Genomic DNA, 14,964 nt, shown 5'->3' with positions numbered 1-14,964 from the left:
TGAATCAGGGCAGGACTTACTCAGTTAATGGTAGAGCGTTGGGGAGAGTTATAGAATAAAGAGATCTAGGTGTATAGGTTCATAGCTCCTTGAAAGTGGAGTCACAGGTGGACAGAGTGGTGCAGAAGGCATTCAGCATGCTTGGTTTCATTGGTCAGAACATTGAATACAGGAGTTGGGGCATCTTGTTGAAGTTGTACAAAACATTGGTAAGGCCACACTTGGAATACTATGTACAGTTCTGGTCACCCCTATTATAGAAAGGGTATTATGAAACTAGAAAGAACGCCAGCAAGATTCACTAGGATGCTACCGGGACTTGATGGTTTGAGTTATAAGGAGAGGCTGGATAGACTGAGACTTTTTTCTCTGCAGCGTAGGAGGCTGAGGGGTGACCTTATAGAGGTCTATAAAATAATGAGGGGCATAGACAAGGTAGATAGTCAATATCTTTTCCCAAAGGTAGGGGAGTCTAAAGCTAGAGGGCATAGGTTTAAGGTGAGAGGGGATACAAAAGTGTCCAGAGGGGCAATTTTTTCACAGAGGGTGGTGAGTGTCTGGAACAAGCTGCCAGAGGTAGTAGTGGAGGCGGGTACAATTTTGTCCTTTAAAAAGCATTTACACAGTTACATGGGTAAGATTAGTATAGAGGGATATGGGCCAAATGCGGGCAATTGGGACTTAGGGGTTTAAAAATAAAGGGCGGCATGGACAAGTTGGGCAAAGGGTCTGTATCCACACTGTAAACCTCTGTGACTCTAAGTACAAAACTGTAGTATGAGAAAATTTCAACTAGGTCTCTCAGAACCTTCTTAGTTTTCCACCAGAGTAAATCGCTAATACTGATTCACAGAATGATACAGCAGGGGGGAGTCATTCTGCCTATGGTGCCTCTTGGAAGCCTCAGTTGAACCTGCCTCCATCAAATCGTCAAGCAGCACATTCCAGATCCCAACCACTTGCTGCATGAAGTTTCTCCAATGTCACCACCGCTTCTTTTGCAATTTACCTTAAATCTGTGCCCTCTTCCTTGATCCTTCCACCAATGGGAATAGATTATCTACTCTGTTCAAACACCTCATGATTTTGAATAGCCCATAAAATCTCTTCTCAACCTTCCCTTCTCCAAGCAAAACAGTTCCAACTTCACCAATCTATAAACCCAAAGTTCCCCATGCCAGGATCAATGTTTTCTGCAGCCTCCCAAATGCCTTCACAACCTTCCCAAGGTGCACTGCCCAGAACTGGACACAATAAACCAGTTGAGGCCGAATCAGTGTTTTATACAAGTTTAACATGACTTCCTTGTTTTTGTATGCTATTAATAGGCAGTGGTATAGTGGTTTTGTCATTGAACTAATAATCCAGAGACCAAGGATAATGTTCTGGGGACCCGGGTTCAAATCCCACCACGGCAGGTGCTGAAACTTGAATTCAATAAAAATATGGAATTAAAAATCTCATGTTGACCATGAAACCATTGTTGATTGTTGTAAAAACCCTTCTGGTTCACTAATGTCCTTCAGGGAAGGAAATCTGCTGTCCTCACCTGTTCTGGCCTACATGTGACCCCAGAGCCACAGCATTGTGCTTGTCTCTTACATGCCCTCAGGGATGGGCAATAAGTGCTGGCCCAGCCAGCGACGTCCAAACCACATGAACAAATATATTTTTAAAAACCAACAGCTAGGGGACGCTGCATGCTTTACGATACACTGTCTCGACCGTCCTGCCACCTTCAATGGCTCATACACAGGTCCTTCTGTTCCTGTTTACCTTTAGATTTGCACCTTTTACTTTACATCATCTCACCACATCCTTCCTATCGAAGTGACTCACTTAACACTTCTCTGCATTTAGTAGGTGAGAAAATCAGCTAAACAGCCAGCAGCACACATCATGGAATCGTGAATTCTCACTTGCCATTTTCCATCACTAATTTTGAAGCTTTACTGATATCCTCTCGTTTCCAAAGCAATATTTGTCATGTTTTCACATCACGAGTATTTATTGCAATTGCACAACATTAAGACCTGCAAACTTCATTTAAAAAAGATCAATACTCACAGAATCCTTAACAGATTCAGAGAAGAGGGGAGGCTGGTCTGTTAAGCAGGAAAGTATAAGTTCTATCAGTATTAGAACAAAATACAGGTAAAAGGTCGTATCCCGAAAAAAATCAATGTGAGACACCTGAAAAAAATAAAGACAACAAATTACTAAATAGCAGTTATTTTATTAACACTGAGCTTCTTGCTGCTGAAAAGTTAAAGCTTGTGCAGTAAGCGAATCCAGAAAGTGACCAAGGTGTGGAGATGTTGGTTACTTCACCTGACAAAGGAGCAGTGCTCCGAAAGCTCGTTATTTCAAATAAACCTGTTGGACTATAACCTGGTATCGTGGGACCTCTCACCTCGTCCAGAAAGTGAGGAGAATCACAGTCCTATTTAAATAACAGCACAGCAGAGAAAGATGCCACAGCACAAGGAAGCTCTGAGAGGGTAATCTGACAACTGAATTAACCTATCCTGTGTTTAATCTGGATCAAAAACTTAATCAAAACTAAATAAAATAAGCAAAGTTGAATAGGAAAGCCCAGGGGAAAGGGACTAAGGTCAGGGAGAGTGGTTGAAAAAGAAACACCCTAAATGATGTTAGCACAAAGGAAGCAACTGATTGGCGAGTGAATAGAAAGATGGCAGGACACCTCAATCCCACCCGCTGTACCATGTGGAAATTCCAGGCATTTCCCATGTCCTGCCAATCCCATGTGCAGCAAATGTCATCAGGTGAGCAGCTCGAGCTCTGGGTTTCGGATCTGGAACACGTCTGACTGCTTCACAGATGAACCTTTCTAACATGGATGGCATGCTCCTGGAGGTGGTGTACAGACAAAGAGGGAATATGGTGACTGCCAGTCGGGGATGACCAGGCAGGTCGCTCAGGAGCACGTCTCTCTCTCCAGCTGGCGTTCAGTCCTGAATACTGGTGAGGGTAAAGGTTCCACTGGGAAGTACAACCAGAGCCAAGTCCACAGCAACAGGGGTCACTCAGTTGTACGGGGCACGGTGGAGGAAGAGTGTAAAAGTAATAAGGGCAAAAGATTCAATGGTTAGAGAAGAGACAGGCACTTCTACAATCAGAGACGTGTTTCAGGATGGGAAGTTGCGTCCCTAGTGCCAGGGTCCATGACATCACGAGTGGTTGCAGAGCATTCGGAGGGGGTAGGGTGAACAGTCAATGGGTATGGTCAATAACTGTAACAAGAACAAGTGCAGGCTCATTGTAGAGGGCTAGGGAAGAATTATTCAGCAGGAACACATTTATGGCAACTTCTGGATCACCCCCCATGCCATGCACTAGTATGTATAGAAATAGGAAGATAGCACTGACAAATACACGCAGGAAGAAGGGTTTAAATTCATGAGATGATGGGACTGGTTGGGCGAGTGGGAATTGTATAGCCCAAACTGGTTGCATCGCAACAGGGACAGGTTTGGAAAGACAGCAATCGAATAGGAAACAGCAGTGGTGGGATCAGTCCAAGAGAAAATAAAAGTTTTAATTAGGCTTGCAGTAGTACATGGTGTTGTGATGGCCTATGAGCGTTTGGAGAGAAGCAAAAACTATATTTCATCTCGGGATGATGGTCCCATTAAGAATTAGGTTTCTCTCGGCTATGATTTATGGTAAAAGCACTATATCTCGAATAAATGGTCATATAACCAGATTGCCTGGGAAATAAACAATGGAGTGAAAAAATCAACAGGTTTACCTCCTATAATTAAGCTATGTTCAAGCAGAGTTGGACAGAATGCTGCCCCCCAAAGAGAAAACATCTCCCTTAAACAAAGTTCAGTCGGTGTGCTGGCTAAAAGAGTGTAAAGCTCCTGTTAGCCAAAGGACTCCTAACAGTAAATTTAATCTCTGGTATAGCCAAGGTGAGCACGAGACAGCACATTCAGATGTAAAATTCCAGAGTTAAAGAATATTAGAACCAGAAGAGTTCTGGCCCGAGCTTAAGATGCCAGTGTTGGGAGTTTACAACTGTGGGACAGTTGGAGGGAAAACCTTGCTGAAAGTAAGCAAAACCCCAAGAAATCTCAATCCTTCTATGAATCTTCAAAGCAGTACTCAAACCAAGTGGCTAATCTTCAAGTTTTTGCTAAGTTTCTGACTTGTTTTCAGGGATGCAAGTCTAATGGTTTTAGAAGGTAAGTGGAATGAAGTCGTTTTATTATCTTAACATAACTATTTAAGAAAATGCATATTTAGTAGTATCCATGTTCTTTGATTTTTGTTTAGTAAAATTATTTTGATTTAAACCGTGACTTCTTCCTTTTAGTAAATACCTAGGTTTGTGAATTCTAAATAATCACCATTAGTCTCCACCAAGTTCAAAATAATTGGGGGTTCAAACAAGATCAGAAATCCACAGATTGTGACAGGTGATTAGGGTATTGGCCAAGGTTTAGGCCAACAGGATTTCAGTGAACTTGACTGTATGAAGTAAACTGCAGGAGGCCCTGTCAGCGGCAAAGACTTATCTGAAAAGGGAAGATTTATCCCCGAGTGATTTGCATTAACCAAGGTTACAGTAATGAAATTAACAGGCAAGTTGGAGAGATAAAAGCACAGGGGTTAACACAGTGCAGGGTGGCACAGTGGTTAGCACTGCTGTACCACAGCGACACGGTGGCACAGTGGTTAGCACTGCTGTACCACAGCGACACGGTGGCACAGTGGTTAGCACTGCTGTCTCACAGCGCCAGGGACCCGGGTTCGATTCCCGGCTTGGGTCACTGTCTGTGTGGAGTCTGCACATTCTCCCCGTGTCTGCGTGGGTTTCCTCCGGGCGCTCCAGTTTTCCTCCCACAGTCCAAAAGACGTGCTGGTTAGGTGCATTGGCCATGCTAAATTCTCTCTTAGTGTGCCCGAACAGGCGCCAGAGTGTGGCAACGAGGGGATTTTCGCAATGACTGCATTGCAGTGTTAATGTCAGCCTATGTGTGACACTAATAAATTAATAAACTAACACACAAAGCATGGTGAATAAGGCTGTGGAGCTGCAGGTGAAATAACCATAAAGGAATATGGCATTGTGACAAGACGGCCAGGCTGAAAAAAAAGAGCAAGGGCTGGACGTGCAAACACAGCCACATCTCAGTGTTAAAATGGACCGAGCAGTGCAACAAGTTAGCCATGCACAGCAAACCAGTTAGAGGGAACATTGCTAGATACTAATATTCCTGAATACAAAGTGTTGGATTTTACAATCCCCCACTCGCTCCTGAACTGTGAGAAAATTTACAGGGGGTCAGGATGCGGGCTGCAATTAACGGCCAATTAAGGATCTCCTCTCACTCCATCAGTGTTGGGCGAAGCTGTGAAGAGGCTTGCAGGGTCATGACCAGGTTCCCCCCATCCCTGACCTTTCAGCCAGACGCATCAGTGGTTGTGGGAGAGTGGATCTGCACCCCAAACAATCAAGCCACTAGCAAGATAAATAGGGAAGGAAAGAAGGGAGGAGGGGTGACGGTGTTGATTCTGGAAAATATTACAGTTCTGGAGAGCAAAGATGTCCTGGGTGTCGGAGGGATGGGTCAGGGACAGAATCCATTTTGTAAGTGTTAATAAAGCAGAGAGATGCTGTTACGCTGCTGCATGTATTCTATAGGCTACCAATTAGTTGGAAAGATCCAAAGGAGCAAATTTACAATGAAATTTCAGAGAGGTGTAGAAACTATAGAGTACTAATAATGGAGTACTAGAGTTATCCCAATACAGACTGGAATAGTAAGAGTGTAAAGGACAAGGAGAGGGAAGAGTTTGACGCGTGTTCAAGAGAATGTTGTTGATTAATCCATTGCCGGCCCAATGGGGACAGAAGCATTGCTGGATCTGGGTGAAGTGAGTCAAGTGGATCAAGTCTCTGGGAGAAAATTTGCAGAACAGAATCACAGAATTGTTACAACATTCAGTCCCTCATTTATGTGCTGGCCCTCTGAAGGATCAACTCACTCCCCTGCCTCATCTCCATAGCCCTGTACTTTGTTTTCCTTTTCACATAAAATGATCCATTCCCCTTTTCAAAGCATCAACTGACCCTGCCTCCACCACACCCCCAGACTGCGTATTCCAGATCCCGGCCAATTGCTGTATGAAGACGTTTCTCCTCATGTTTCCATTGCTTCTTTTGACGGCATCAACCTGTCCCCTAATTGATCAGTGATGGGCAACCAAGGCTGGTGAGTGGGCTACAGGAGTCACCCTCCTGCCTCTCAGTGGGCTACAAGATTGAAATTGGGCTTGTTCATTAACTATGACCCTTGAATAAGATTGAATACATTTAATACATGCCAAATATTTCATAATGAGAAAATGCTTAGTCATTCATACATTAACACAACTGTCGACTTCAAGTGGCAAAAACAAAATAAATATTTACACTTTGATTAGGCACGGTGGGAGTGCACAGCTCTCTCTGTCAATGTTGTGAGCAATTCCTTCACATGCCCTTGCTTTGGGTGTGTTTCACTTCAGTCATACCAGTGGGAAAAAAGCTATACAGTAAGAAGCTAGTGGAGTGTGGCAACTGTGCGTGAGTAATTGTGAACAAATTGTCTCTCGGCCGCACTCAGAACCCTGACGGGCCGCATGTGGCCCCCCGGACGCAGGTTGCCCACCACTGCTCTTGATCCTTCAACCAATGAGAAGTTTTTTTTTTCCTTATCTGCTCCACCTGGACCCAGTTGAGTGTCTTTATCAACTCTACTCCAAATAGAACAGACCCAACTTCTGCAAACTTTCTATGTAACTGAAGCTTTTCAATCCTCAACCATTCTCTTCACATCTTTTATGGATTTAATCAAAGAATCCCTACAGTATAGGAGGCCGCTATTCGGCCCATCGAGCCTGCACCAACAACAATCCCACCCTATCCCCATAACCCCAAATATTTACCCTGCTAATCCCCCCCCAAAACTAGGGTCAATTTAGCATGGCCAATCAACCTAACCTGCACATCTTTGGCCAACCAATCTAACCCGCACATCATCTAAGGATGAAAAGGAGCAAGTGTTAAGGGAAGCAACTCCCGAAAGTGGGGCTGAACTGCTGGAAGGCTCCGACAGAAACACCAATGTAGAAAAAAAAACAGCAACAAGTGCAAAACGTCAGATCAAGAGGTCTGGGTTCGGATGCAAAGATGGAAGCCACCTAAGGATTTGAAGACAAGAATTAAGGATTTAAAATGGAATGCTTTGAGAGACAAGAGATCAATATAAAAAAGAAACTGATCAGGCTTTCCTGCTCCTATTTAATCTGAAACTGTACCTGGTGTAAAGTGCATTGTGTGAACATGAATGGGCCTGGCGCTAATTGATCCTCTTCCACCCAAGGTCAAATTGTCTGTGAATACCCTGTTCAACAGGTGAATGATGACCAACTGGACAAGACAACAGGAAGCTGCACTTCCCACAACAGCACAGATGTATTCAGTGGAGAATGCAAGAAGGGTAAATATAACCAGCATCTTCAGCATGAATGTCAAACACTTTGTCTTTAATCTTGTGGTTACTGGGTGGTTCAAAATGTTTACAGTGAAAAAGAAAAAGGATCTCCGTGTGACTTAACCTTTACAAACAGAAGCAGAGTACAAAAGCCACAAATCTCCCGCAGCTGGTTCCTTCATGCAGCTCGGTGTAACATTGAGAATTAAAGCTCATAAATTGACCAAGTTTGTAAACTTGCTTAAGTGTGGGCAAGAGTTTAACAATGAAATACAATCAGCAGCTGTTAGATTTTTAGAAATAATTAATTGGAAGGGTTGCATTTTGATGACAAAACACATGTTAACACGACAATGTTTTGTATACTCACCCATCCTAGTAGTGAAACATTGCTTTGTTCTTAATGGCTGGCAACGTACCTCCCAACTTGTCAAAATAAAAAACACTCAAGCACCAGCACAGAAGCTGCTGCAATGACTTTAATGGTTTGAAACTAGCCCTTCGTGACTTTTAAGGGGCGTCTGGACAAATACATGAATAGGATGGGAACAGAGGGATATGGTCCCCAGAAGGGTAGGGGGTTTTAGTTCAGTTGGGCAGTATGGTCGGTGCAGGCTTGGAGGGCCAAAGGGCCTGTTCCTGTGCTGTAATTTTCTTTGTTCTTAACAAGTAAGCAGGTTCACTCCCTGGGCTAGAACCAGGTTCGCCAATTCGGTAATCTCAATAAACTCATCAGAAAAGCACAGCAAGTGTGCTTGACCATTGTAGCCACCACATTGTCGGATAATCTGTCTGCACCCTCTGCTGGAGTTCACACACAAGGCGCGAGGTAGACAGCGAGCAGAATCCATGAAACTATACTGGCAACAATCTTAAACTTCCTGAAACAGAGGGTTCGAGGGACAGGGAACATGGACAAGACTACTCTGAAATTAAACTTTCAATATAAAAAAATCAAGTGTACAATTATTAAGAATACCTCAACACTTCAAAAAAAAAGTAAATGCTTTAATTGTTCTTACCTGGTTAATAGTATGCATTATTTTGGACCTCAGTGGTGGAATGGCACACAGCAACGCAAGCAGCCAAAAGATCAAAAGAATAGCAGAGGATTGGACACCCTTCAGCCTCTCGTACTGGATGAGGAAAACTGCAACCAACTGATAACAGGATTAAACTTTTGTTTATTACAGTTACTTCACATTGTCACAGTCTAACCTCAATCTGGCTGGTTTGAGTGGATTGTTTATCACAAATCTCACGCGTACAAGTTAAACTTGTGTGTGCTAGCCCTTAGAAAAACAACAACAACCTGCATTTTACATAGCACCTTTAACAAAGAAATACCTCCAACGTTGCATTAGCCAAAAAAAAATTGATATCAGGTTAGATTAGGAGATAATGGAGGAATGACTAAAGTCGTAATCAAAAATGTACATTTTAAGAGGAAATCATAGAAACCCTACAGTACAGAGAGAGGCCATTCGGCCCATTGAGTCTGCACGACCACAATCCCACCCAGGCCCTACCCCCATATCCCTACATATTTTACCCGCTAATCCGTCTAATCTACGCATCCCAGGACACTAAGGGGCAATTTTAGCATAGCCAATCAACCTAACCCGCGCATCTTTGGACTGTGGGAGGAAACCGGAGCACCCGGAGAAAACCCACGCAGACACGGGGAGAATGTGCAAACTCCACACAGGCAGTGACCCAAGCCGGGAATCGAACCCAAGTCCCTGGAGCTGTGAAGCAGCAGTGCTAACCACTATGCTACCGTGCCGCCCTACTGTGCTATCGTGCTGGAGGAGAGAGGAAGGGCAGTTTACAGAGAGGTTTCCAGAATTCAGGACTGTGCTAACTGATGTCCTGAGGGTCAATACTGAGCTAACTTAAGTGAGGATATGCTAAAGGCTAGAGACTGAGGAAAGCAAAATTCCCAGAGAAATGCAAGGCCAGAGGAGGTCACAGAAACAGGGACGGGAGAAGGCAAAGAACAGGTCCAAACACAAGAATTAGAAGTTTAAATTGAAGTACAGGATGGGGGAGGAGCAGACAAGAGAAAGCATTGGAATAGCCATAGTAGTGACAGAGGTGGGCACGGTGGCTTGTAGTTAGCACGGTTGCCTCATAGCACCAGGGACCTGGGTTCAATCCCAGCCTTGGGTGACTGTGCAAATTCCACACATGCGCAGACACAGGGAGAATGTGAGTTTCCTCCAGGTGCTCTGGTTCCCTCCCACAGTCCAGGGTAAATGTGCGGGGTTATGGGGAGAGGGCAGGGGGTGGGCCTGGTTAAGATGCTCTTTCGGAGAGTCGGTGCAGACTTGATGGGCTGAATGGCCTCCCTCTGCACTGGAGGGATTCTAAGGATTTCACCATCAAATCAGCTAAGACAACAGTGGAGACTAGCAATGCTACAAAAGCTGGAAATAGGCAGTCTTTATAATCATAAGGAAAGTAGGTTGGAAGTTCGACCTGGGGCCGGATAAAATACCATAGGTTCAAGTAGGCCGCTTCAACCCAACAGAGTGGCCTGGGAGAAGGACGATATCAGTGGCAAGTAACTAAAGTTTGAATGAGGGCCAAAGACACAGACATAAGCATTCTACAACAAGAGATAAAACCTTGGAATTCCTTTTGTTTATTCAGAGAAAAGACTGAACAACATTCAAGTACTAATAATACCACAAGCTTTCTCACTTCAATCATAGAAAATTAATTTGCTTCAGGTGTACAAAATACAGCAAAAGTGCCTTTGGTTCACCTTTACACCTACCTGGTCACGTAGCCAGGAAGTTATCTTTTCTATTGTCATACATGGCAAATGTAAAAGCATGCAGTTTGAGAGACATCTTAAGCTTTCGCATTTTAGTCTAATTTTATGCTACTGAAAAGTCATGTTTTTCAGATGTTAGAAAGGGAGAGCTGTTATTTTTGCAGGTTCATTATCAGCCAGGCTTAGAAAGGAACAGATGCTATTTCCATAGGGGTTCTAACCTAAGCACAAACACTGCAGTGACAAAATAAATAGCAGAAAAAAAACTCCTTCTTAATCTCATGTCTCTAGGATTAATTCAGTTTCGGCGGTTATGGAACTATATGGCACAGTGGTTAGCACTGTTACCTCACAGTGCCAGGGACCGGAGTTCAATTCCAGCCTTGGGTGACTGTCTGTGTGGAGTTTGCACGTTCTCCCCGTGTCTGCATGAGCTTCCTCCGGTTTTCTCCCACAGTCCAAAGATGTGCTGGTTAGGTAGATTAGCCATGGTAAATGTGCGGGGCTACAGGGATAGGGCGGGCCTGGGTAAGATGCTCTTTCGAAGAGTTGGTCAGAATTGATAGGCTGAGTGGCCTCCTTCTGCACTGTAGGGATTCTATGATAGCTCCCTAACAGGCCGCGTGTGATGACAGAATGTAAACAACAACAACAACAACAACATGAATTGGCAAAGACCAGAAGTGACACATTCTGTGAATTGGAAGTCAGCTCATATTGAAGGAACAGATGAGATAAGCAACTTCCTTAAAAGTAGAGTTTTTGACTCTCTAGATCTGCAATAATTGCATTATGTTTTTGCATAAACTGTTGACTCAGTGCTCACGTGCCCCATCACCTCACAAGTTCTTCAGTGCCCACATTTATTGTTTTAAAACAAAGATGATCTATTTTGGGAGCTTTTAAAAGTGGATCAACTGGCATTCCACAATTCTTAATCTGTATTTACTATGATCGCAAGTAAGCAAATTACCTCAAAGTTTTCCTCTGCCTTTGTTGTAAGGATAAGGGCTATCTGAAGCATACATAATCACCAAACTTATTACAGGCTGAATTTCTAACAGAAACCAGTTCACAAGAGTACTTTTTAAATGGACAATTTAATTGAAAACGACTTCCCCAGAAGCTGACAACATCAGCATCAACTTACATTTCTGGAAAAATACCCCAAAAAGAGTTTTATAAGGGCGTTATCAAAATTTGACATAGAGTCAAAGGAGGATAGGTGGCCTGAAGCTTCGTCAAAAAGGCAAGTTTATGGAGAGGGAAGTAGAGTGGCAGAGAGATTTGGGTTGGAAATTCCAGAGCTTCAGGGCTAAACAGTTAAAGCATGGCTGCCAATGTTAAATGGAGTAAAATCATAAATGCGCAAGAATTGGAGTTCAAAGACTTCAAGGAATGGGAGGATAGGGAGGGGCGAGGACATGGAGTGATCAGAGAACAAGGATGTAATTTATGATGTTTTAAAATGCATATCGCTGTTGTTTCCATCCTATAAAGTGACCCACTAATTGACTGTAAACATGGAACTTAATGCTTTTTGGGTTTATGTTTAGCCAGTACAGTTCTGCTTGAGACAATTTGGTGGCACAGTGGTTAGCACTGCTGCCTCACACGCCAGGGACCTGGGTTAGATTTCCGGTTTGAATCAGTGTGTGTGTGTGTGTGGAGTCTTCACATTCTCCCCGTATCTGCGTGGGTTTCCTCCGGGTGCTCCGGTTTCCTCTCAAGGTCCGAAACACATGCTAGTTAGGTGCATTAGCCATGCTAAATTCTCCCTCAGTGTACCTGAACAGACGCCGGAGTGTAGCGACTAGGGGATTTTCATTGCAGTGTTAATGTAAGCATACTTGTGACACTAATAAATAAACTTTTAAGTTTATTTAGTATCTGCACAGATCTTCGCAAATTCCATACATCATCCCAATCAAAAATGAAAAAATCCTGACACTATAAATACATTCACTTATGAAACATTTATAATATAAATTGCATATTTGTAATAAATCATTGCAGCTTCAATTTTTAGATTTTATGATAAAAAAGGGAACATTTTTCACAATGTTCCCGTTATTCTATTCAAAGAGGCAATAGCCTTCTTCGAATATCCAAAATGTACATCCCATGTCAAAATAAGCCAGTACAAATCAATAAAACCTTCCAGCAATGCTGTTCTTGTTTTAAGTTTAAGTTTATTTATTGTCACAAGTAGGCTTACATTAACACTGCAATGGAGTTACTGTGAAAATCCCCGAGGGACACTCAGGCGCCTGTTCGGGTACACTGAGGGAGAATTTAGCACGGCCAATGCACCTAACCAGTACAGTCTTTCGGCTATGGGAGGAAACCGGAGCACCCGGAGGGAACCCACGCAGACACGGGGAGAACGTGCAGACTCCATACAGTGATCCACGCCAGGAATCAAACCCGCGTCCCTGGCGCTGAGAGGCAGCAGTGCTAAGTGCGGTGCCGCCCCGTTCTTGTTTGACTCTCAGCATTGATTGTGCGAGGGAATTTTGTGTACAAGCCGGATTTGCGTAAAGAGCAGATTGGGGATATTGAGATTGAACTGAATTCAGGTTTTGTCAATATCATCCAAGTGTTACGTGTAATCAGCAAACCACGGAGGAGATATTCAAACGAGTAGTAGTCTGTTACAAGTTGATTTTTTAAAAACAGCTTTTAGTTACAGTTCCCCTTTCCAAATAATCCCTGCACCAAAATTTAAAAATGCTTTGGAGAGATAAAATTTCTCAACTTAAATTAGAAACAGCAATGTAATTACCATTGTAACCCCAAGTATTGCAGGGCTCACGATGTAAACAGGAGCTCGTCCAAATCCTTGATCTCTTTCCCAGAAAGTGTAGAAAAGATTTGTCCAGCAGACTATCCACAGCACAAATCCCAAAACCTGCAATAAATATTGTACAAAAAGTTAAACTGTATTACCGCTACAATGAGGGGCCATCAAAATCTCTATGGATAGATGAACTAAAATGGTCTGAATGGTTTCTTGATCTGTAATTATAATCAAATAAATAAGATCTAAAGATAAAATCACAAAACATAATATGTTTCCGCGAAAGGTCTGCAGTGAAACCATAATAATCATAGAATCCTAACAGTGCAGGAGGCCCATTGTGTCTGCACCAACCACAGTCCCACCCAGGCCCTATCCATAAAATCCCGTGCATTTACCCTGCTAATCCCACTGACACTAAGGGGCAATTTAGCATGGCCAATCCACCTCACCAGCACATCTTTGGACTGTGAGGGGAAACCGGAGCATGCGGAGGAAACCCACGCAGACACGGGGAGAATGTGCAAACTCCACAGACAGTGACCCGAACCGGGAATCGAACCCGGGTCCCTGGTGCCGTGAGGCCACAGTGCTAACCACTGTGCCAACCACTGTGCCGCCCTAATCCCATCTACCCTGACAAGATTCTCAAGTAGAGTTGCATATTCAGTGTAAACTCAGTGACATGCATTTTGCACCCATGGAAGTCCTGTTACATTGCAGAATTTTAAGGGCTGGAGAAGTGGAACGTCACCGTGAACATAATAGGAGATGAAGCAGCATTAAAGGTTGTGGATCGGGCCAAACAGAAACGACAATGAATACAAAAAATATATACTGTTAGGTTGCATTCCTAGAAACATCCTGGTACTGGAGTTCTCTCTGTCTGATTTTAATAAACATAAATCCTTAAATACTGTATCAATTTTCAGATGTGAAAAATCCTAAAATTATAACCCAAATAACAAAATTGGTGTCATGAGCAGATATTCCATGTTGTTACATGGTAAGTCAGATGATGAGTTATTTTATAAAGAGTACAAGTAATACACAATGCATTATTCCATTAAAAAGGGTTAAGGCCACAAAGTCAATGTAAAATTAAGGAGAGTCAGGCCAGTGTTCAATTGTTGATCAGACTTCAGGCAGCAGGTCAACATTAAAACAAAGCACAAGCCTCTGGATTCTCCGTCTGTACCAGGTGCACCATTTTCATTAAATATCATCTTGTGGCACTGTTCATGGCAAGTCACAAAATGGGCTTTTCTGTGAGGAAAATACATCAAAATAAAATACAATTCATATTCTGTGGCTAAAGTGTAGATAGAGTCAGAGGTTTACAGCATGGAAACAGGCCCTTCGCCCCAACTTGTCCATGCCACCCTTTTTTTTTTTAAAACCCCGAAGCTAGTCCCAATTGCCCGCATTTGGCCCATATCCCTCTATACCCATCGTACCCATGTAACTGTCTAAATGCTTTTTAAAAGACAAAATTGTACCCGCCTCTACTACTACCTCTGACAGCTTGTTCCAGACACTCACCACCCTCTGAAAAAATTGCCCCTCTGGACACTTGACACGCATCCCTTCAACGTGGAGTGAAAACTCTGGGTTTTGAAAATACATCAGTTAACAGCTGCATATACACCAGTTCCAATATTTTCTGCTGTCGAGTAACTGTATCATCCAATCGGCCTTTTGGCTAAGATCAAGTGTAGTATGGTCGGCAGCCCATGGTCGGCCGCACTTGGTTGAGGTCATTGGGTTGCACTGAAGCTTCATGTGTTTCATATGAAGCAATTTTTTAAAGCGGCAGCTCGGCCTTTTGGCTAAGATGCAAATGAGCTCAAGTCTTGGAGGAGGAACCTCCC

The 14,964-nt window shown here is 43.3% G+C and overlaps 1 protein-coding gene across 4 annotated transcripts in view; it reads right to left on the bottom strand.

Moving 5' to 3' along the window:
* abcc1 (ATP binding cassette subfamily C member 1 (ABCC1 blood group)) overlaps nucleotides 1-14,964 on the bottom strand; it is a 110,939-nt gene that overhangs the window by 77,953 nt on the left and 18,022 nt on the right. For all 4 annotated transcript variants that reach the window (XM_078240912.1, XM_078240913.1, XM_078240914.1 and 1 more), the window contains exons 3-5: nucleotides 13,079-13,204; nucleotides 8,534-8,671; nucleotides 2,068-2,193 (exon numbers count right to left, since the gene is read on the bottom strand). In XM_078240912.1, coding sequence (XP_078097038.1) covers nucleotides 2,068-2,193; nucleotides 8,534-8,671; nucleotides 13,079-13,204 — 390 coding nt within the window. The remainder of the gene's footprint in view (nucleotides 1-2,067; nucleotides 2,194-8,533; nucleotides 8,672-13,078; nucleotides 13,205-14,964) is intronic.

This window comes from Mustelus asterias, chromosome 23, assembly GCF_964213995.1.
Source record: "Mustelus asterias chromosome 23, sMusAst1.hap1.1, whole genome shotgun sequence".
NCBI classification, from domain to species: domain Eukaryota; kingdom Metazoa; phylum Chordata; class Chondrichthyes; order Carcharhiniformes; family Triakidae; genus Mustelus; species Mustelus asterias.
This window is presented reverse-complemented; position numbering and strand designations above follow the sequence as displayed.